The following is a 23,809-nucleotide window of genomic DNA, read 5'->3' as shown; positions in this document are numbered from 1 at the left end:
TTGTCTCTCCTCTCTCCCACTCGCACACTCTACACCAGGCATGTCCAAAGTACGGCCCGGGGGCCAAACGCGGCCCAAGGTCCATTTATTTATGGCCCCAAGCTTCCATCTTAAAATGTATTATTTATAGCACAGAAATTAATCACATTCTAAATCATCTGTACATTTGCAGTTTCTTTCAAGTGCACAAACAAAACTAAAGTAATTCCAGAAACTTCTCAAAAAGCTTCATATGGACTACTTGTATAATCAGAATCAGAATCAGCTTTATTCACCAAGTATGCTTGAACACACAAGGAATTTGACTTTAGTAAACTGTGCTCTCTTTGTACAAGGCATAAGAATAAGAATAAGAACTACAATAAAAAATAAAATAAAAATAATAACAATAACCTTAGCTATAAATACAAAAGAACAACAAATAGGCTTGACTAATATGTACAGACTAAAATAATATGATAAAGTGCAGTGGTGAGTAGCAGAGGTAGTTTTTACATTATAAAAATAGTAGTTAAATAATGCAAAAAATAGAAATATGGAATTCTGCTTGGAGAATTGTTGCATTGTGTATCTACATGTATATTTACAGAGAGTATTTATCTGACAGGTGTGACACTGTTATGGTTTAGTGTTCATCAGAGTGACAGCCTGGGGGAAGAAGCTGTTCTTATGGCGGGTTGTTTTGGCGCTCAGTGATCTGTAGCGCCTGCCGGAGGGGAGGAGTTTGAAGAATTTGTGTCCAGGGTGTGAGGGGTCAGCGGTGATGCTACCTGCCCGTTTCCTGGCCCGGGACCGGTACAAGTCCTGGATGGGGGGCAGGTCGACAACGATGATTTTTTCTGCAGTCCTTATAGTCCGCTGCAGTCTGTGTTTGTCTAGTTTGGTTGCAGATCCAAACCAGACAGTGATGGAGGTACACAGAACAGACTGGATGATGGAGGTGTAGAACATGATCAGCAGCTCCTGGGGCAGGTTGAACTTCCTGAGCTGATGCAGGAAGTACATCCTCTGCTGGGCCTTTTTTCTGATTGTGTCTATGTGGGAGGTCCACCTCAGGTCCTGGGAAATAGTGGATCCCAGGAACCTGAAAGAGTCCACAGTAGACACAGTTCTGTTCAGGATGGGGAGTGGGGGGGGGGGCTTCTCCTGAAGTCCACTGTCATATCTACCCTATTGAGCGGGTTCAGCTCCAGATGGTTCTGACTACACCAGAGTGCCAGCTGTTCCACCTCCTGTCTGTAAGCAGACTCGTCTCCGTCCTGGATGAGACCGATGACGGTGGTGTCGTCTGCAAACTTCAGGAGTTTCACCGGGGGGTCCCCTGAGGTGCAGTCATTGGTGTAGAGGGAGAAGAGCAGTGGGGAGAGAAGCCAAAGCCAAAGCTCTGGGAATTCTGCAAGATGGCAATAAAGAAGAAACACAAGAACTCTTAAAGCTGACAGGTTTTCAAATGTATGTTTTTATCATGATGTGAAAATGTTCTTGATGAACACTAAAAGTTCAGAAGACACAAGACGAGATCAAAATTATGAAATTGTGCAGAAAAGGTTAAATTTGGTGCATAAAAAATGTTCAGAACGCAGGAAAATAATTAGTTAGTTCTAAAGATGTTGTCTTCTGGTCAGAAAAGTCTTTAAATTAACATGAAAAAGAAGTGTGATGAAATTCAGATTGTGATCCTGCCATAGGAAAATAATGAGACAATATTTTTTCCCACATTGCCAACCCTAATGAAAAACCTTTTCCTCCAGAAGAAGACAAAGTTTGCTAATGTTTACATGGCTTGTGGAGGACTCAGGACTACCTAGTTACTGATTTATTGAGAAAAACATGTAAAATAATTGTTATTTAATATTTAACTTTCATATGTAACTTTTATGATTACTAAGTTCCAGTAGGAGCCTCTGGCCCTGAGGTATTCTGACAACATCATATGTGGCCCTCTTTGAAAAAAGTTTGGACACCACTGCTCTACACCTCTCCTGATGCCTTCACTGACTGTCAACACTGTAGGAATTTAGAACATCTACACTGCTACACAAACCAAGAAGAGGGAGCAAAGACATTAAAACTTTTACCAAAGACAGAGCGAGTCCGACAACTTTAGGAATCAATAAGGAGCATAAATTAGACGGCAGCTCCTGGAGTATGGCCTTATAAAGAAAGATACACATTCTTCTGTTGCATAAGGAAGACAAGCCAACCTTTTCATACAATATACAGTGATGTGTGCAGAAACCTAAACCAGAAACAAACTGCAATGCACCAAAAGTTACTCTCACATGTCTGCAAATGTACACTGACAGAAGCTTTAAGTCCACATAGAGACTTTCCACTTGAAAAATAAAGAAAAGAAACTCAATCCACTTTCATTGAATTTTTAACTGTTTTCACAATCAATAAAGGAAAACAGCATGACAGTAAATTAAGTGAGCTGGGCTCAAAACACAGTAATTCGTGGAATAAATGCAGACATGTTTGATGCAGAGAACAAACAGAAAAGTGTGATAAAAAGTGAGAAAGAGTCAGACATAACTCACCAGATAAGCACGCAATCTGGTGCCTGCTTTTCAGTGCTTTGTGTTTGCCCCCAAGCTCCCCTCCTTGGACCTTATGGAACATTTGGAGGCTATAAATAAAAGGCAGTTGGAGGACAGATCAATAAACCAGGTCTGGTGCTCCAGTCCAGAATCTTATCACGCTGAGGCAGACTCTAAAAAGCAAAGCCAGGTGAGTTCAAGGAGTGGGTTCAGTCAGAAAACAAATACCACCTTGAAGCAGGCTCCCTGCCAGACTGCTAAATACTCACCTGAACTTTTTTAACAGTTACAACTTGAGAAAGTGATCATCTTATTTTCTCTACTCCATGTTCTATTATTAACAAAGACCCAAGATCAAGACCGGATCAGATCCAGTCCCATCTTACAGACAGGACTCAGTCTGATCTCATCTTAATCCACCATGAGCAGAGCACTTTGCAGCATTTAGCAAGTTACAGTGGCAAGGACAAACTTCCTTTAACAGGCAGAAACCTCCAGCAGGACCAGACTCATGTTAGACACACATCTGCTGAGACCGTGTTGGAGAGAGGGATAGAGGGAGATGAAGAGAGAGAGAGAGAGATGATAGTGGGGAGATGGATAGTAGTAGTTGTAGCAGCTGGAGTCTGGCACGTCCACAGCAGCAGAGATCCAGAGGAACCTACGAGACAAGGGAGCTCAGGGACTCCAGAAAGGTCTAAGAAAAGAGAAAAGAGAGGGAGAGAAGAAGAAAGAAAAAGAGAAGAATAAATGGTGAAGGAATGACAGAAGGAAAGGACGGGATAAGAAAAGGAGACATAAAGGATGAAGAAATATGGAAAGAACAAAGAAAGAAAGAAAGAAAGAAAGAAAGAAAGAAAGGAATGGAAGACTGAAGGAAAGAAAGAAAAGAAGGGAAGAGTGAAGGAAAGAAAGAAAGATAGAAAGAAAGAAAGGAAAAAGAAAGAAGGAAAGAAAGGAAGAAAGGAGGGAAAAAAAGGAATGGAAGAATGAAGGAAATTAAGGAAAAAGGAAGAAAGGAAGGAAAGAAAGAAAGGAATGAAAGGAAAAAGGAAGAAAAGAAAGGAAGACAGAAGGAAAGAAAGAAAGATAGAAAGAAAGGAAGAATGAAAGAAAGATAGAAAGAAAGAAAGGAAAAAGAAAGAAAAGAAGGGAAGAGTGAAGGAAAGAAAGATAGAAAGAAAGAAAGGAAGAAAGGAGGGAAAAAAGGAATGGAAGAATGAAGGAAAGAAAAAAGATAGAAAGAAAGGAAAGAAAGAAAAAAGAAAGGAAGAAAGAAGGGAAAAAAAAGGAATGGAAGAATGAAGGAAATTAAGGAAAAAGGAAGAAAAGAAAGGAAGACAGAAGGAAAGAAAGAAAGATAGAAAGAATGAAAGAAAGAAAGAAAGGAATGAAAGAAAGAAAGAAAGAAAGAAAGGATGAATAACAGACCAAAAAAAGGAATCTACAGCAGAGATCCAGAGGAACCTACAAGACAAGGGAGCTCAGGGACTCCAGAAAGGTCTATGGTTAGTAACTTTAATGGGACAGGAAGAGTTAAAGTAAGAGACAGACAGAGAGAGGAGAGAGAGGGAAAGACAGGATCCCAGTGTGTCAGTCTCCTGGCAGTCTAAGCCTGTAGCAGCATAACGAAGAGCTGGTCCAAACTGGTTTACAAAAGCGAAACCCCCACTTACTCTGTACCTCATCTTTAATGTATATCTCTTCTTCTTCTAGGTGTCGAGTGCATCATTGGTCTACCCGAACCAAGAAGTCACTGGGACCCCGTCTTTGGCACCTGTGTGTTCCTCTTCTCCTTCCTCATCCCCGTGGCCATCATCAGCATCTGCTACAGCCTCATGGTGAAGCGCCTGCGCAGCGTTCGCATCCTGTCCGGCTCCAAAGAGAAGGACCGCAACCTGCGCCGCATCACCAGGATGGTCCTCGTCGTCGTGGCGGCTTTCGTCGTGTGCTGGACCCCCATCCAGATCATGGTCCTGGCTCAGTCGCTGGGCTTCAACCTGAGCAGCTTGTTCACGCTGGTCATGATGCACTTCTGCATCGCGCTGAGCTACGTCAACAGCAGCTTGAACCCGGTGCTGTACGCCTTCCTCGACGAGAACTTCAAGCGCTGCTTTCGCGAGTTCTGCCACCCGTCACCGTTCCGCCTCGACACTCAGCAGTCCGGCCGCATGAGGAGCATCGCCAGGGAGGTGGCCGCGGCGTACAGCTGCAAGACCGGGGATGGTGGGGGGCATGGGGGAGGGACACCTAATCCAGCATGACTAGGCGTGGAGCTCCCCTTGGTGGGGGTCGACCCCAGCCAGAGGAGAGAGAATCAAGCGACGGGGAACTCCAACACAGAATTGACTCAGATTACTGCTCTCTAGCGGCACGAGCCCCCCCACCCCCCAACTAGAAGACTGGCATGGGGTGGGGGGGATGGAGATGAGGAGGATGGAGTTGAAAGGAAGAGAATTTAGGATTGGACCCAAAAGACCCACGTGATGGTGGTGTTGGCTGGGAGAAGGTGCCAAATATGAAGCCTATAGATCCTGGAACATAAGGCAATGCCATACTTTGTAGCAAAGCCTCAGACTTTAGGAGGCCTGAGGAAGACTTGTAAAGGATCCAACCACATTGAAGTGGATGTAAACACAGAAAAGTGAGCTGCAGTATTCAGCATTTATTGCAGCTCCAAATAAAACAGTCTCAAAAACTGGATTTGCAAGCAGAGCCTGAAACCCAGGCAGCAGGACGGATGCCCAGCTTTGTAATTGGGTATCATATGGCAAGATTTGAGGCCCGACATTTGTGGAGAGCATATAAATGACACAGTTTTAATAGCAGGGGCTGCACTTGGCAAGTAGAAGGGATATAAACACTCTGGAAGCAGGAATGGGACTCATCTGGTGGTGAGGGGGAGGACTGAATAATTACCATGGAAATGTGAAAATGAGGAACACAGTCTCAGATTACTCTGTCTTCATTAGTTGACATTCAAACTTATGAACTCTGTGCCACACAAACATGTCTACTTAAGGGTATTATGCTGCAGAGCCCTCATCAGGACTTCTATAGACCCACTAAGTGTTCCCTGCTATCTGGGACTAACACACATGAAGTTGGATGTAACAGCTGTCAACAACAGCTAGCATACAGTAAAGAACAATGTGCAACAAGCAGCTCTTGAACAATAGTTCTTAAGCTGCGTTAAAAGGACCCTGAATGGGTCACGTGAATGTTATTTTATCGTACGAGCAACACTTTTCAACGTGTCCTGAAACAAATAAGCCTGAGAAATCCAGTCTCAACATGTATTTCTTAGAGTTTGGGGATTTTTGAAAACTTTATATCGTCACTTGTGAGGTGTTGGGAATGTGGGGTCTGGAGGAGGGGAGGGGGGGGGTTGGTGAAATGTAACATAGAGAAACTACCAGAAGGAAAAGTATAGGAGGAATATCAACTCTTTTCCCCTTTATTTATCTTAACTACAAAACTAATGACCCTACCAGGCCAGGGTAGATATCTTAAACTGTATATAAGAAGTGGACGAAGCCAATGTGATGTCAGCCATAACTTTAGATTCCCTTTAGAAGCCTTAAGTTTTGCATTTTGATCGTCACGATCTTGGCTTTTTGGAGCCAGAGGTCACCATATTTGGAAAAAACAACATAATTCCATCACTGCATCTCTATCTTAGTTAACATAAAGTTCCTCCCTCTCCATAGAACCATTATTAAAACATGATCATGATGTAGTTGAGAGGTAATGTCCACTTCTGTTATACAGTTAAATACACGAATTTGCCATTGACACACTATCTTTAAAACAGCCTGTAAAAAAACAATATATTTTTAAAAGATATGGCAAGTGTTTGTTGTTTTAGCACACTGCCATCATGTATGAATATTTTAAAGTCAGGCGACAGTTGAGTGATAAATGATGAGGATTGTTTCTTCTCCATTGGCGATGGGAATTTAAAACAACCCTTATATTTTATAACCTGCAGGGAGACGTATTTTACAAAACATCTGTGATTAATCATTGAACCTGAATATTTAGGGATAATGTATTTTTTAATTTAATATTTAACATGTTGATAAAAATTCCCCCAAAACACACAAAAAAAAACTATTTCCACAGCTTGACTTATTCACAGTGTGTTAAAATAAAGAGTTGGTGCTAGTGCCGTCCAGCAATCAAAGGCTGTAAGTATTACTTAAAGGTCCCATATAATGTCAAACATGTTTTTCCTAGCCTCTACATATATACTTTAGACCAGGGCTTCCCAAACTTTCAGCCCCCCAAAAATGTAGGTGCCAAAAACTCGCGACCCTCACTGTCCCTCAAAGTGATTTTAAAGGTGACATATCATGCAAAATGGACTTTTTAATGGTTCTCTACCTGAAATATGTGTCCCTGTCTACAAACCCCCCAAGAATGAAAAGAATCCATTCTGCCTCTGTTCTGATTTCTCCACCTTTCTGTAAATGTGTGCTGAAACCAGCCGTTTCAGACTTCAGTGTTTTTCATACGTCACAACAATATCCGGTCTGTCACGGAGTCAGAGCTCGGAGCTTGTTCAGCCCATAGACTGTATAAAATACAACTCAACCCCTCCTCCGTTTTTCATTACCTGCACACACGTGTGCTAACAAGGAGCTTAGGAGGGAGGCATGCTAGTTGTAGGCTGTCTTAATAAACACAAAGGTCGGTTTTACTCCCCACGTCTGCAGATTTGAAGATCTAGTGGATGATTTTTATTTACCATGGATAAGTGCTAGCGCTAGTTAGCATAGCTACATAGCTACATGTCGTAGCCGTAGCTGTAGCTGTGATCCAAGACACACATCGACATACTGACAAATAAAACAACAAGAAACACAGAATCTGTGACCAATCCTTCAGAAAGGTCCCGCTGCCTTTCTGGCAGAGGTCGGTTTTACTCCCAACGTCTGCAGATTTGAAGATCTAGTGGATGATTTTTTATTTATCATGGATAAGTGCTAGCGCTAGTTAGCATAGCCACATAGCTACATGTTCGTAGCTGTGTACCAAGACACACGTCGACATACTGACAAATAAAACAACAAGAAACACTAAATCTGTGACCAATCCTTCAGAAAGGTCCTGCTACAGGTGCCTCTCCGTCAGGATCAGATTCAGAGGGTTGAAGTAACGTGATCTCTGAGCAGCCGTGTATATTCAGCCAGCATGTAAACATTAGATCAACGTCCTGAGGGGGCGTGGTCAGAGAGAAAACAGAGTGTTCTGAGGAGGACTGAAGAAGAGGGTTTTTCAGGCAGACCAAAATCTGATTTCAAAGTGTTTTTTTGAGCACAAACTTTAAAGACATGTTTTGGGGACCTCTTAGACCAATATATGTTGATGAAAAAAGCGTGATATGTCACCTTTAAACTGGTCTGGAGAAAATGACCCTACCTATATGAGCATGTGTCTGTGTTTCCTGTGCTGTTATGAATTAACCTGCTGCTACTGATGCTTTTGATAATTAACTCTTCACTAACCCTAAACTTAGGAGTCATCTGGCAAAAAGAAAGGCAGAAAACTCATTACACTTTATATTTTCAAGTTTTTTTTTCAAGTTTAGCTACTATTTTATCCATATGATTTACTATAATGGGTAAAATCTACTATTTTTAGATAATTAAAAAAAAAAAAACATTCTGGAAGACATCTCACGACCCCCCATTTGTATCTTGCAACTCACAATGGGGGGCCAGACCATCACTTTGGGAACCCCTGCTTTAGACATCCTCCAGCTTAGAGCAACCCTGGGAGTGCAGAAGTGGAAAAGCCCATGCATCGTTTCTGTGGCTCACCAACCTGGAAAACAAGGCGATTTCAATTAGCTTCCCCTTTGCTACTATGATGCTTCAGTGTTGCAGAGTCATGCTAACAAAGGTTAGAGCCACACATGCCAACTTCTCTGTTGTAGGTTGAAAAACCCACAAATGTGAATGTCCATAAGACAGAAACAGTGGTTGCTATTTATTTTTGACAACATGCAGGCTACAGTTGGTGCTAATCTCTTTTTGTGCTGAAAACTCCTCCTCAGTCTGCTTTGATAATGATGGTCAAAACAAGCTAGGTTTGTGTCGACACTGACCCCCTTTAAAGAATCTTTACCATGAGCTTGTGACCCAATAACAATAGTTCAGTCAGACAACTCACGTTTAAATTGTTTATTGTAGCAGCAAATACATATTCACGTTTGGCGCCCAGGCTCCGGCCTCATCACTCCCTGCAGATAAGTTTACACGCAGACTTTGAGGAGTGATGAGCAAAACGTACTAAACACTCCCCGGAGCCTGCAGGTGGAAGCTGGGGAGGCGGCGTGGAAGAAGAAAATATCAGCAATGGCATGCAGCAGCAGAGTCGTTGACAGGCAGAGGGAGAGATGGGAGATTTTTTCCCAGTTTAAATAGACCGCCAATTTGAGAGGCAGAGGGCAGGATTGGATGATGGTTATGAGAGTGGGACATGTGACGTGTATGGCATTGCAGCTCGAGTTGTCTGCCTGAACTAGCTCGCAGGCGTCGCTCCATTTGTGCCATCACTAGTGTTGCTAACTTCTGATATTTACTTCTGCAGCATTTTGAGTTCTTCTGGAGGACTCGCCATTTTTGTTTTCGGTGTTTTTCCACCTCTGCATCCATCTGCACCCTCCCCAATCCACATCCCATCAGGCAGCTGATCAGTGTTAGAGTATGAGAAGCTGCAGATCCTCCATTGAGGCTGAACCTATTGTGCTTTTTGCAACTGAATCCAAACCCTTGCTTAAAACATCAGAACTCACTAGGACATGCCTTAAACAGCTGAATTACCATTATATGGGACCTTTAATCAGACCCCTTCAAGGGTTTTATGTTATAAAGAAACCTATGTTAATAGCATGATAACAGAACCCACAAAATTTGATCCTGTGTGGCGAGGACAGGTCTGATCAGGGGGACAAATTGAATTCTAATTGAATTGAAAATGAATGAGAGCATCACACATTTCTGAAACTACAAATCACAGTCAGGTTAAACTATCTGGTCAGAAATACTGTGGAAAATATGCATTTTAGAGAAAAGCAAATTAAACATGGCAGGGAAAATGTAATCACAGATGTTTTGCAGATGACACGTCTTGGTGTGTTGTTTCTCCAGGTGTAGCTGGTTTTGGGGGAATTGGGTGAAATTGGTCAGGTTCTGGGATGATGTTGAGTTTGGTGGTTTTCTCTGGGTTCGGGGTATTTTTCGCGGTCAGGGCTTTTACAAAGGGGGCAGGGTTAGGTAGGTGTGTGAACAGTGAGTCACTTTGACTCCCAGCACCACGGTGGCAAAGCCGGAGGATGGGGTCACGGTGCTCTGACCCCACTCCAAGGGACAAAGGGGCTCTTTCTCTCTCTTCTTAGTGTCTTTAAGCTGAAATCAGCCCTGAAACAGAAAACACACCAGGGATTCTCATTTTCTGGAAATGAAGGGACACATTTAACAGATATTTTCAGACATTAAATTGACTTTTAAACTGACAAAAATCAACACCCATCAGAAATGATGATATCATGATAACTTCATGAATAAATAGAGGATATCTGGGTTTACCTTGAGGAGGTTAGTGGTGTTTAAACCCAAGATATGTAGCAGGGTATCAAAGAAAGTCACGTCTTAAATTTGCGTGTGAAAGTTGTATCATTTCACACTTTGATAATCGGGTTTGACCTCAAACTGACCAGGTTTTGAGAATGAAATGTGAATTCTGTTTCAGGGCCAGTGTCTCCGTTCTTTTTGTATTTGTCTGAACTTGTTAAGATGTCTTTAACTTTTCTTTAAATAGATTTTAGGATCGCAGTTTGACACGATTTGCTGTCATGAAGGAGAACATTTTCAGTCCATCGTGTTTTCCTTTAAGTTCCATCTGTACAAACCTTCTGCTGCAACGACTCTTTGCGGCCCAGTCTCAACTTTCAATCTTAAATGTTTCTTGTTTTGTTTGTTTGAGAGATAAATTCTATGAACTTACATTGCCTTAAATATCAAGTAAAGTCTGTTACTGAAGCTCGCTCTCTGGCTGGAAAACACATGCTCTTGTTTTTATTGGTGTTTTGCTGTTAGTTTTAACTACTAAAGACCTGTGTTCATAAAGCCTCTGAGGACAGGAGTCATCTGAAAATAAGGGCTATTTAACATCTTATGGTGTGTTTCCATCAAGGGGTCTGGTTTGGTTCAGTACAGTTTGAAAAATCATGAAATGGACACACAAAAGCAAAATTTCCTGATCTGTTTTTTTCCCTGTGGAGAGACTCCCCTTATTTTCACACAAGGCTTTTATTTTAAAGGTTTTTGCGAGGACAGTTATGTCTTAAAAATGTAAACAAAAGTTGTAATTAAAGTTAGTTGCATGAAAGCTATGTTAATACATACATTACATCAAATTACAGGATATGTTTATTCTTGTGCATCTCCCTCTCCCTTTGCATCCATCTCTGAGGACCCTCTCTCTGCTCAGCTTGTGTCCATGTAAGCACCCATTATTTATATATATATATACTTTTTGGGCTTTATGCCTTTTTACATGAAAGGCTAGCTGAAGAGAGATAGGGAATGTGGGGAGTAGAGAGGGGGGAAGACATGCAGTAGACATGGTAGCGGTCGGGAGTGGAACGGGCAACCTCTGCGATAAGGACTATAGACTCTGCATGTGGGGTGCTTACACCGCTAGGCCACAAGTGTCCCATGAGCACCCATTTTTAAACCGTTTTCTGATAAGAACAACCCCCAACATCAGTATAAGACCTGAAAACACTCCCTGATATGAATACAAATGTACAGAAAACAGCAGTTTTACTGATCAAATAACAGCAATGTATCCAGCTCCAACCTTTCGGGATCAGATGGGTACGCTTGGTACCACAACATAAGGGTGCCAAAGAAGTAGGATGGTAACTTTACCTTTCCCATCTTTTGAAACACACACAAATAATTGCGTACCAAACTGAAACTGACTGTTTGGTGGAAACCATAGACTGTATAAAATATGGACGTAGTATCCATGACGTCACCCATCTGTTTCTGAAGCGCTGTTTTGAAGCCAATTGGCGGTGGCAGCCATATTGCTGCTGTTGAGCGATTGCGACGTAAAGAGGCGGACTTTGAGCCTCCTAGCCAACAGCTACAGTGTTTCCGCCTGTCAATCAAGTCAGCTGTGCCTCTCATTGGAAGACTCGTAATCTCAATATCTTTGAACTCACAGCATTAGAAAAAAAATTCATCCCACATCCTGCTGTAAAGATCGGCTTTTTTGAATTGGTGTGTATGTGGTTTCTGGTACTTCCAGAGCCAGCCTCAAGTGGACACTCAAGGAACTGCAGTTTTTAGCACTTCCACATTAGAACCATGTTTTTAAACCGGAGGTTGCTGCTTGGTAAGCCCCCATTTTTAAACCGTTTTCTGATAAGACCAACCCCCAACATCAGTATAAGACCTGAAAACACTCCCTGATATGAATACAAATGTACAGAAAACAGCAGTTTTACTGATCAAATTACCAGCAATGTATCCAGCTCCAACCTTTCGGGGTCACATGGGTACGCTTGGTACCACAACATAAGGGTGTCAAAGAAGTAGGATGGTAACTTTACCTTTCCCAACTTTTGAAACACACACAAATAATTGCGTACCAAACTGAAACAGGCTGTTTGGTGGAAACCATAGACTGTATAAAATATGAACGTAGTATCCGTGACGTCACCCATCTGTTTCTGAAGCGCTGTTTTGAAGCCTATTGGCGGTGGCAGCCATATTGCTGCTGTCGAACGATTGTGACGTAAAGAGGCGGGCTTTGAGCCTCCTAGCTAACAGCTACAGTGTTCCCACCTGTCAATCAAGTCAGCTGTGCCTCTCATTGGAAGACTCGTAATCTCAATATCTTTGAACTTACAGCATTAGAAAAAAATTCATCCCACATCCTGCTGTAAAGATCGGCTTTTTTGAATTGGTGTGTATGTGGTTTCTGGTACTTCCAGAGCCAGCCCCAAGTGGACACTCAAGGAGCTGCAGTTTTTAGCACTTCCACATTAGAACCATGTTTTTAAACCGGAGGTTGCTGCTTGGTAAGCACCCATTTTTAAACCGTTTTCTGATAAGACCAACCCCCAACATCAGTATAAGACCTGAAAGTACTCCCTGATATTGATAAAAATTTACAGAAAACAGAGGTACCCAGTTTTACTGATCAAATAACCAGCAATGTATCCAGCTCCAACCTTTCGGGGTCACATGGGTACGCTTGGTACCACAACATAAGGGTGCCAAAGAAGTAGGATGGTAACTTTACCTTTCCCATCTTTTGAAACACACACAAATAATTGCGTACCAAACTGAAACTGACTGTTTGGTGGAAACCATAGACTGTATAAAATATGAACGTAGTATCCATGACGTCACCCATCTGTTTCTGAAGCGCTGTTTTGAGGCCAATCATCGTCGGCGGCAGCCATATTGCTGCTGTCGAGCGATTGTGACGTAAAGAGGCGGGCTTTGAGCCTCCTAGCCAACAGCTACAGTGTTCCCGCCTGTCAATCAAGTCAGCTGTGCCTCTCATTGGAAGACTTGTAATCTCAATATCTTAGAAATTACCACGTTATGAAAAAATTCACACCCCGTACAGTGTGTGCTGATCGAGAAATGAGCTATCCAGACTACACTCATTTTTTGTACCAGGCTGTAAACATGTTTATTTCTGCTGTAAAGATCGGCTTTTTTGAATTGGTGTGTATGTGGTTTCTGGTACTTCCAGAGCCAGCCTCAAGTGGACACTCAAGGAACTGCAGTTTTGAGCACTTCCGCATTGGAACCATATTTTTAGACCCATTTTTAAACTGTTTTCTGATAAGACCAACCCCCAACATCAGTATAAGACCTGAAAGTACTCCCTGATATGAATAAAAATGTACAGAAAACAGCAGTTTTACTGATCAAATAACCAGCAATGTATCCAGCTCCATCCTTTTGGGTCAGATGAGTACGCTTGGTACCCCAAGATAAGGGTGCCAAAAAAGTAGGACGGTACAGAATTGGTTATTTTGGTAAACTGAACTGAACCGGACTGCTTGGTGGAAACACAGCTTCAGTGAAGTAGGAATAGTCCTTCCTTCTTTGAACTTTGTACAATAAAAGGTGCAAGCTGCCATCATGATTCTTACCTTAGTCCAGAAGTAACCAAACACCTGGTGACAACTAAATTAACATAATGAAAATGAAAAGCCAAAAACGTATAGATTGAGCATAGACTACACCTTGATGCAAGGTGGTCTGATATGGAAAATAATGGACTCAGCTCAGCCGCCAAATGTGCATTATATTCTTCAATCAGAAACCAATGCACATTAGGCTCACTTAATGTCCAATAGTGCCTTTGAATGTCAAAATTTCTTAATTGGCTTACTGTTTTGAATCTGAAATCATCAGCAGTGGACGAGGGGTGAAATTGGGCCATTCGTATAGATTTAAAAATGCACTCTGAAGCTTGTGGAGCTCTACATTTCACGACACCTCTTCTATCCTTGATGATAATTCTGTCCGTTCTGAGGAAGTTTCATGAATACAGGTCGCCTTTGTACAACCTAGCAGACGTTGTGTAGGAAAAAAAGAAATCAAGGACACTGGCTTTCGACATGACATGACGACGGCGGCGAGGACATGCTATGACGCGGCTCCGAGGCTCTGTGTGCTTATCTGTCACTGTTAATAACCTGAAGACTCAACGATCTTTTGTATTACTGTTTGATGTTTTTTGTAGCACAAACTAAAGAGGGCAAAAATACTTCTGTTGATGGAAGCAGAATGAGCTTAAGTATACCGTCTGTTAGCTCTGTATAACATTCTGTTTGAATATTACTCTTATATAAAGGTATAAAACATGGTTCTGATCATCATTTAACGTCTGACCTCTTTCTCTTGTTATTCTCGATGTATAAATACAAAGTTTCTCGCTAATCGTAAAAAGGTATGTATTGTTACCTCCGTGCATTTGAACTGCAGGGAGGCTCCTTTCATTCGTTTACATTTTACAGACCACTTGAATGTCAAATGAAAACTTGTTGAGAATCCAAATCTAAGAAGAAAAAGCATACAGTGTTGATGTTGTTGTTATGACTATTATTGCTATAAAGAAAAGCAGTGTCGCATTAATGTTTTATTTTGCTGTGCAGGGACTGTCTGGTTTGTATCTATGTAATACTTGTTGAGTGCAGTTTGCTCACAGCCTGAGTCATGGAGTCAAACCTCTCAAAGAGTAAAAAGAATTCATCACAAATCGCCCTGGAAACTTCTTATTAACTAAGTATTTTCTCACCTTGAGGTAGGGGACTGGGTCCAATCATGAGCCTAAGTCTGAATTTGAAATATTGCTTCATTTGTAAAAATCTGAACTGATATTTGATATTTGGGGAGGGGTGTTCAGAGACGTTTGTATCACATGACTCCGGCTGTGGCGACATAAATTAACTCGTTCTTGCTCTGCAGGCTGCAGACTGAACGACCATGCTAGCTGGCTTGTCGTCAATGCATAGAGATTTTTTGCTGGAGCTTGAATTTAAAATTGTATATTTTTCTCTGCTTATGAAAATGAACTAATAAACCATGGCTATGTATGAGTCGTTGGTCTGGATGGTTTTTATGAAAGGTTGAACAAGATCCATCCGTTATCTTGACCGCTTATCCCGTTAGGGTGGTGAAGGAGATCTCCTTTGGTTCCAGGAAGGATCACATGTTGGCCATCCAGGAGTGCAAGAACAACCAGGGCTGTGACCATTTTCATCCGGGTAGGAAACAAAAAGGTAATTGAAGAGGCCAAGCGTGCCCTCCATGATGCTCTGTGCGTCATTCGTAATCTGGTCAAAGACAACCATGTGGTGTATGGAGGAGGAGCTTCAGAGATTGGGTCACGGGGGGCTGGACCCTATCCCAGCTGGCTTCGGGCGGAAGGCAGGGTACACCCTGGACAGGTCGCCAACCCATCACAGGGCTAACACAGACAACCATTTATGCACACACTCACACCTACGGGGGATTTAGAATGACCAATCAACCTGGTGAGCATGTTTTTGGACTGTGGGAGGAAGCAGGAGTACCTGGAGAGAACATGCAAACTCCACACAGGAAGTCAAGTCAAGCTTTATTTATAAAGCACATTTAAAACAACCTCAGTTGACCAAAGTGCTGTACAGTTATTAAAATACAATATAATCATACACAAAAATAACAATGAATAAAAACAATAAAAGAACAGTAAGAGCTTAATTTAGGAAATAAAAGAGTAAAAAATAAAAAGCCAAGGATTCTTGTTTAGCTGGGACTGAACGCCAAGGAGAAAAGATAGGTTTTTAGGAGTGTTTTAAAGTGATCCACAGACTGTGCAGCTCTAACCTGGAAAGGTAGGCTGTTCCACAGCCCACTGAGAAGGCTCTGTCCCCACGAGTAGAGAGTCTGGACCGAGGTACTGCCAGGAGCAGCTGGTTTGATGACCGAAGTGCTCTGGAAGTACTGTGAGGCTGTACAAGGTCTGATAAATAAGACGGTGCCAGACCATTTAAACACTTAAAAACAATGATCAAGACCTTGAACTGGATCCTAAAGTTCACAGGCAACCAGTGCAAAGATGTAAGGACAGGACTGATGTGATCCCGCCGTTTCTTTCCAGTCAGCAGGCGGGCGGCTGCATTTTGGACGACCTGTAGACGGCGCAATGCTGACTGGTCGAGACCAACACACAAACGGCACCTGCCCGGCCCGGGATTCAAACCAGGAACCTTCTAGCTGTGAGGCAACAGCGCTAACCACTTGAACAAGATCAGTCAGCTTCATCGCTTAGAATCACAATGTCAGGGATGTGAATATGAGAGTTTCAAATACAGCCCTGGTACCCTCAAATAAAGGCCTGGTACATTCAAATAAAGGCCTGGTACCTTCATATAAAGGTCTGGCACCTTCATATAAAGACCTGGCACCTTCATATAAAGGTCTGGTACCTTCATATAAAGGTCTGGTACATTCATATAAAGGCCTGGTACCTTCAAATAAAGGCCTGGCACCTTCATATAAAGGCCTGGCACCTTCATATAAAGGTCTGGTACCTTCATATAAAGGCCTGGCACCTTCAAATAAAGGCCTGGTACCTTCAAATAAAGGCCTGGTACATTCATATAAAGGTCTGGTACCTTCATATAAAGGTCTGGTACATTCATATAAAGGTCTGGTACCTTCATATAAAGGTCTGGCACCTTCATATAAAGGTCTGGTACCTTCAAATAAAGACCTGGCACCTTCATATAAAGGTCTGGTACCTTCAAATAAAGGTCTGGTACCTTCATATAGAGGTCTGGTACCTTCAAATAAAGGCCTGGCACCTTCATATAAAGGCCTGGTACATTCATATAAAGGCCTGGTACCTTCATATAAATGTCTGGTACATTCATATAAAGGCCTGGCACCTTCAAATAAAGGCCTGGTACCTTCAAATAAAGACCTGGCACCTTCATATAAAGGCCTGGTACATTCATATAAAGGTCTGGTACATTCATATAAAGGTCTGGTACCTTCATATAAAGGTCTGGTATCTTCAAATAAAGACCTGGCACCTTCATATAAAGGCCTGGTACATTCAAATAAAGGCCTGGTACCTTCATATAAAGGCCTGGTACCTTCATATAAAGGCCTGGTACATTCAAATAAAGGCCTGGTACCTTCATATAAAGGTCTGGTACATTCATATAAAGGCCTGGTACCTTCATATAAAGGTCTGGTGCCTTCATATAAAGGCCTGGTACCTTCATATAAAGGTCTGGTACCTTCATATAAAGGTCTGGTACCTTCATATAAAGGTCTGGTACCTTCATATAAAGGTCTGGTACCTTCATATAAAGGTCTGGTACCTTCATATAAAGGTCTGGTACCTTCATATAAAGGTCTGGTACCTTCATATAAAGGTCTGGTACCTTCATATGAAGGCCTGGCACCTTCATATAAAGGCCTGGTACATTCAAATAAAGGCCTGGTACCTTCATATAAAGGCCTGGTACCTTCAAATAAAGGCCTGGTACATTCATATAAAGGTCTGGTACCTTCATATAAAGGTCTGGTACCTTCATATAAAGGTCTGGTACCTTCATATAAAGGCCTGGCACCTTCATATAAAGGTCTGGTACATTCATATAAAGGCCTGGCACCTTCAAATAAAGGCCTGGTACCTTCAAATAAAGGCCTGGTACCTTCATATAAAGGTCTGGCACCTTCATATAAAGGCCTGGTACATTCAAATAAAGGCCTGGTACCTTCATATAAAGGTCTGGTACCTTCATATAAAGGTCTGGTACCTTCATATAAAGGCCTGGTACATTCATATAAAGGTCTGGTACATTCATATAAAGGCCTGGTACCTTCATATAAAGGTCTGGTACATTCATATAAAGGCCTGGTACATTCATATAAAGGCCTGGTACATTCATATAAAGGCCTGGTACCTTCAAATAAAGGCCTGGTACATTCATATAAAGGTTTGGTACCTTCATATAAAGGCCTGGTACATTCATATAAAGGCCTGGTACCTTCATATAAAGGCCTGGTACATTCATATAAAGGCCTGGTACATTCATATAAAGGCCTGGTACCCTCAAATAAAGGCCTGGTACCTTCATATAAAGGTCTGGTTCCCGAAAATAAAGGCCTGGTACCTTCATATAAAAGGCCTGGTACATTCAAATAAAGGTCTGGTACCTTCATATAAAGGCCTGGTACCTTCATATAAAAGGCCCGGTACATTCAAATAAAGGTCTGGTACCTTCATATAAAGGTCTGGTACATTCATATAAAGGCCTGGTACCCTCAAATAAAGGCCTGGTACCTTCAAATAAAGGCCTGGTACCTTCATATAAAGGTCTGGTACATTCATATAAAGGCCTGGCACCTTCAAATAAAGGCCTGGTACCTTCAAATAAAGGCCTGGTACCTTCATATAAAGGTCTGGCACCTTCATATAAAGGCCTGGTACATTCAAATAAAGGCCTGGTACCTTCATATAAAGGTCTGGTACCTTCATATAAAGGTCTGGTACCTTCATATAAAGGCCTGGTACATTCATATAAAGGTCTGGTACATTCATATAAAGGCCTGGTACCTTCATATAAAGGTCTGGTACATTCATATAAAGGCCTGGTACATTCATATAAAGGCCTGGTACATTCATATAAAGGCCTGGTACCTTCAAATAAAGGCCTGGTACATTCATATAAAGGTTTGGTACCTTCATATAAAGGCCTGGTACATTCATATAAAGGCCTGGTACCTTCATATAAAGGCCTGGTACATTCATATAAAGGCCTGGTACATTCATATAAAGGCCTGGTACCCTCAAATAAAGGCCTGGTACCTTCATATAAAGGTCTGGTTCCCGAAAATAAAGGCCTGGTACCTTCATATAAAAGGCCTGGTACATTCAAATAAAGGTCTGGTACCTTCATATAAAGGCCTGGTACCTTCATATAAAAGGCCCGGTACATTCAAATAAAGGTCTGGTACCTTCATATAAAGGTCTGGTACATTCATATAAAGGCCTGGTACCCTCAAATAAAGGCCTGGTACCTTCAAATAAAGGCCTGGTACCTTCATATAAAGGTCTGGTACCTTCATATAAAGGCCTGGTACCCTCAAATAAAGGCCTGGTACCTTCAAATAAAGGCCTGGTACCTTCATATAAAGGTCTGGTACCAATTGATCCTTGTGGAACATCTTTGGTTAATGGTGGAAACTCTGATTGAATATTTCAAGGAATCTAACAGGAAGTGATTGAGTCAAACATAACATTTCAAACTAGGAGAGGATGTTTTAAAAGCCTTAGGTAGGTCAGAAGAAACAGCAGCACACTGCCTCTTCTTGTCATTGTTGGAGTGGGTTGTATTCTGTCCATGTGTACCACTGAAGTCACAGAGGACAATAGTCTGAGCTTTTTATACACAGAGAATCACACATGTACAGCATTTCCCCGTCCCAGTGCCCGTTGATGTTTGCCATTCATCATACAAAGAAGTCGCATTCCCTTTATTGACGCCCCAGCGTTAGAGCTGCATGAATTATCCCGTAAATTTCACCCTCACATTGTTTGGCTTTGTGCACTGAAGAGTGATGACTGTGGCCTTCTCTGCAGTTCTTTGTTATCAACTGTAAAGACGGAGAGCTTTCAGCCGCACATTAAAGTGGACTGGCAGTCACAATGGATGGGCTGCTAATTGAAGGAGGCGGAGGAGAAGGAGTCAATCAAGCCTCTTTGCTGTTATAGAAACACATTGGACATCAGTCTTAGTCACAAGAAGCAGAGTCCTCAGCATGTGCATCGCATTAAAACTGACACTAGTCTTTGTGCGAACTGTCAGCGTGTTTTGATTTGTTATCTGTAGTTTGCAGCTGCAAAGACAGAACCATGGAAACACTGTGTTTAAGATGTGTGCATGCTGTTGGTGTTAAATCAACATTATTCCAAAGGATAGGCGGTGCTGAAATCGTCTTTCCTCAGCGTCCATGCTAATTTGAAATGAACATGGCTGTTAAATCTGAGTTTTGTGTTTGACAGCTTTACAGAAATAGAACATTTTGACAGAGTTTCCCTGCAGCTGCACCGATCACAGAGGAGAAAGTTGTCAGAGTATTTTTTCTATGTTCCTGGAGGTCGAATCCTGCGTGTAAAAAAAGATGCAGGCATATTTTGAGTCACTGTGAGAAGTGTCTGTAAATCTGAGGCCTAATGGTGCTTATCGTCTCATATCGAAGTCTAGGTAGGAGGATTTATACCTGGCTCAATATAGCTGCAGAGATGCTTCGGTGCACATCTTGCAGAGCAGTACTGCAGGTGAACATGTCCCTGGTGTTAACTTTGCAAAGTAGACATATCTCATCGACTTGGACTTTTGACAAAGAAGCAACTTTAGAAAAGTCTCAGTTTTATATTGATGCACTCCTTTAGAGTACATTTCAGTGTACCAATGTACAACACAGCACAAGCTCTTTAATGGCGTGAGAAGGCGGATGTACACGTTTCCTGAAAGGACACATTGTGAGCTTAAATAACATTCTTCACAAACAATGATTTAACCTTTACTAATAATTTTTCAGAGTTCTTGGAAATGATTTCTGAACTAACTGTGAGAGGAAAAAGGTTACAGCAATTTCCCACTGATGGCCTTTCAGCGCTGAAGGCCGTCTGACAGTGTCTGCCGTGTGCTATGTGATTTCTTTGCAGCTCTTAGTTGTTTGGGATTCAAAGGTTGTCGTCCTGAACAACCGTGCCAAACCCTCTCTTCTGTTGATTTGTAAAAAAAAAAACTGCAGTCCTCAGAAATGTATTAATTCAACTCAACTCAACTCAACTCAACTCAACTCAACTCAAACTTTATTGTCATTCATCTGGATAGCTTGTATACAGTTGTGTGTGGGGGGGTGTCAGTCTGAGGTGGAGGTGAATGTGAAGGGGAGCAGTGTGTTGCAGAACCTTGTTGTTTTGGTCCGTATGCTGCAAAGCCTCCTGCTTGATGGTAGGAGGGCAAACAGTCCGTGTGAGGGGTGGGAGGAGTCGTTCAGGATGGCAGAGGCTCTGCATTCACAACGGGACCTGTAGATGTCCTGGAGGGAGACACCTATGATCCTCTCAGCTGTCCTCAATGTGCGCTGGAGGCTCTTTTCTTCTGCTGCTGTGCGGTTTCCAAACCACACAGTGATGCAGCTGGCCAGGACGCTCTCCACAGTGCCTCTGTAGAAGGTGTTGAGGATGGGTGGTGGTAGGCTGGCTCTCTTCGGTCTCTGCAGGAAGTGGAGGCGTTGCTGTGCTTGACCCATCCCACTGTGCATCCGCTGATGAGCAGTGGACGGTGGTCGGCCGGCGTCCTCCTGAAGTCAACGACCATCTCCCTCATTTTGTCAACATTAAGAGACAGGTTGCAGCATGTTCAGGAGTCTCACAGCATGGGGGGAAAAACTGTTGCAGAACCTTGTTGTTTTGGTCCGTATGCTGCAAAGCCTCCTGCTTGATAGTAGGAGGGCAAACAGTCCGTGTGAGGGGTGGGTGGAGTCCTTCAGGATGGCAGAGGCTCTGCGTTCACAATGGGACCTGTAGATGTCTTGGATGGAGCGAAGAGGGACATCTATGATCCTCTCAGCTGTCCTCACTGTGCGCTGGAGGCTCTTTGGTTCTGCTGCTCAAACTGATGCAGCTGGCCAGGACGCTCTCCACAGTGCCTCTGTAGAAGGTGGTGAGGATGGGTCGTGGTAGGCTGGCTCTCTTCGGTCTCTGCAGGAAGTGGAGGCGTTGCTGTGCTTGACCCTTCCCACTGTGGAGCCGCTGATGAGCAGTGGACGGTGGTCGGCCGGCGTCCTCCTGAAGTCAACGACCATCTCCCTCATTTTGTCAACATTAAGAGACAGGTTGCAGTGTGTTCAGGAGTCTCACAGCATGGGGGGGAAAAACTGTTGCAGAACCTTGTTGTTTTGGTCCGTATGCTGCAAAGCCTCCCGCTTGATAGTAGGAGGGCAAACAGTCCGTGTGAGGGGTGGGAGGAGTCCTTCAGGATGGCAGAGGCTCTGCGTTCACAATGGGACCTGTAGATGTCTTGGATGGAGCGAAGAGGGACATCTATGATCCTCTCAGCTGTCCTCACTGTGCGCTGGAGGCTCTTTTGTTCTGCTGCTCACACAGTGATACAGCTGGCCAGGACACTCCCGACAGTGCCTCTGTAGAAGGTGGTGAGGATGGGTGGTGGTAGGCTGGCTCTCTTCGGTCTCTGCAGGAAGTGGAGGTGTTGCTGTCATTTCTTCACTGCATAGGCAGTGTTTAGAGTCCAGCTGAGGTCTTCGGAGAGGTGCACACAGAGGAACTTCACATTCTTGACCCTCTCCACTGTGAAGCCCCTGATGAGCAGTGGACGGTGGTCGGCAGGCGTCCTCCTGAAGTCAACGACCATCTCCCTCATTTTGTTAACCCTCTTGGTCATGGAGTTCACCAGAGCTTCACAGGTTCCCACTGGAGTCCTCTTCCACTCCTCCATGATGACATCAAGGAGCTGGTGGATGTTAGAGAGCTTGCGCTCCTCCACCTTCTGTTTGAGGATGCCCCACAGATGCTCAATAGGGTTTAGATCTGGAGACATGCTTGGCCACTCCATCACCTTCACCCTCAGCTTCTTTAGCAAGGCAGGGGCCGTCTTGGAGGTGTGTTTGGGGTCGTTATCATGTTGGAATACTGCCCTGCGGGATCATGCTCTGCTTCAGTATGTCACAGTACATGTTGGCATTCATGGTTCCCTCAATGAACTGTAGCTCCCCAGTGCCGGCAGCACCCATGCAGACCAAGACCACGACACTCCCACCACCATGCTTGACTGTAGGCAACACACACTAGTCTTTGTACTCCTCACCTGGGTGCCGCCACACACTCTTGACATCCTCTGAACCAAATCAGTTTATCTTGGTCTCATCAGACCACAAGACATGGTTCCAGTAATCCATGTCCTTAGTCTGCTGTCTTTAGTAAACTGTTTGCAGACTTTCTTGTGCATCATCTTTAGAAGAAATGTGAGGGGTGTACTCACTTTTGTGAGATACTGTATGTAACAATTGTAAGATTAGTACAATCTGCTTGGTTGTTTGTGTGTTTAGAGAAAGCGGCAACCTCTGGACTTAAAATATGAAGCCCATGTGGAAGTGTTACAAACTGCAGTTCATCGAGCATCCTCTTGAGGCTGGCTGCAGAAACACCAGAAACCACGTACACACCAAGTTAATGTCTTTTTAGCTTTTGTGACATTTTCCTCTCAAGAAAAACAACATCAGCCTTTTCAGGAGTGTTCACATCAACAAAGGAGCCACATCGATGAAGCCTTCCAGCAGCAGCAGTGATTTATGGAGGTTTCATGGACACAGAAAAATGATGTGCTCCCCGGTATGCCTTTCATCCAAGAAGTTCATGCTTTTTAAAGAGTTTCATGCAGCTTTTTTTCCATTCGACATCTCTCTTTTTCTCTTTAGTGCTCTCCTTTGCTCCCTATCACCTCCCCTCGGTCGTGTGTATCTGACAAACAAACTGGGAAGACAAATGAACACAAGCACAAAGAGAGGAGAAGAGACTCTCCTTGACTTCTCTCGGCAAGGAAAATTGTATCTATTCATCTTCCACCTCCTACGTTTTATCTTTCAGCCCCATCTGTTTCTCTGCCTCCTCGTCTCCCCGTTAATTACAGA

At 43.0% G+C, this 23,809-nt stretch overlaps 1 protein-coding gene across 1 annotated transcript in view; it reads left to right on the top strand.

Annotated features, from left to right (window-relative positions):
• Nucleotides 1-4,804, top strand: part of oprl1 (opiate receptor-like 1) — a 162,575-nt gene extending 157,771 nt beyond the window's left edge. Inside the window, exon 5 of the mRNA XM_034694928.1 lies at nt 4,257-4,804. Within this exon, the coding sequence (XP_034550819.1) occupies nt 4,257-4,804 (548 nt within the window). The remainder of the gene's footprint in view (nt 1-4,256) is intronic.
• The last annotated feature ends 19,005 nt before the right edge of the window (nt 4,805-23,809 follow it).

The sequence above is a fragment of the Notolabrus celidotus genome, chromosome 11 (assembly GCF_009762535.1).
Source record: "Notolabrus celidotus isolate fNotCel1 chromosome 11, fNotCel1.pri, whole genome shotgun sequence".
NCBI lineage: Eukaryota > Metazoa > Chordata > Actinopteri > Labriformes > Labridae > Notolabrus > Notolabrus celidotus.
Note: the sequence above shows the minus strand (reverse complement) of the source record. Positions and strands in the feature narration are given on the sequence as shown.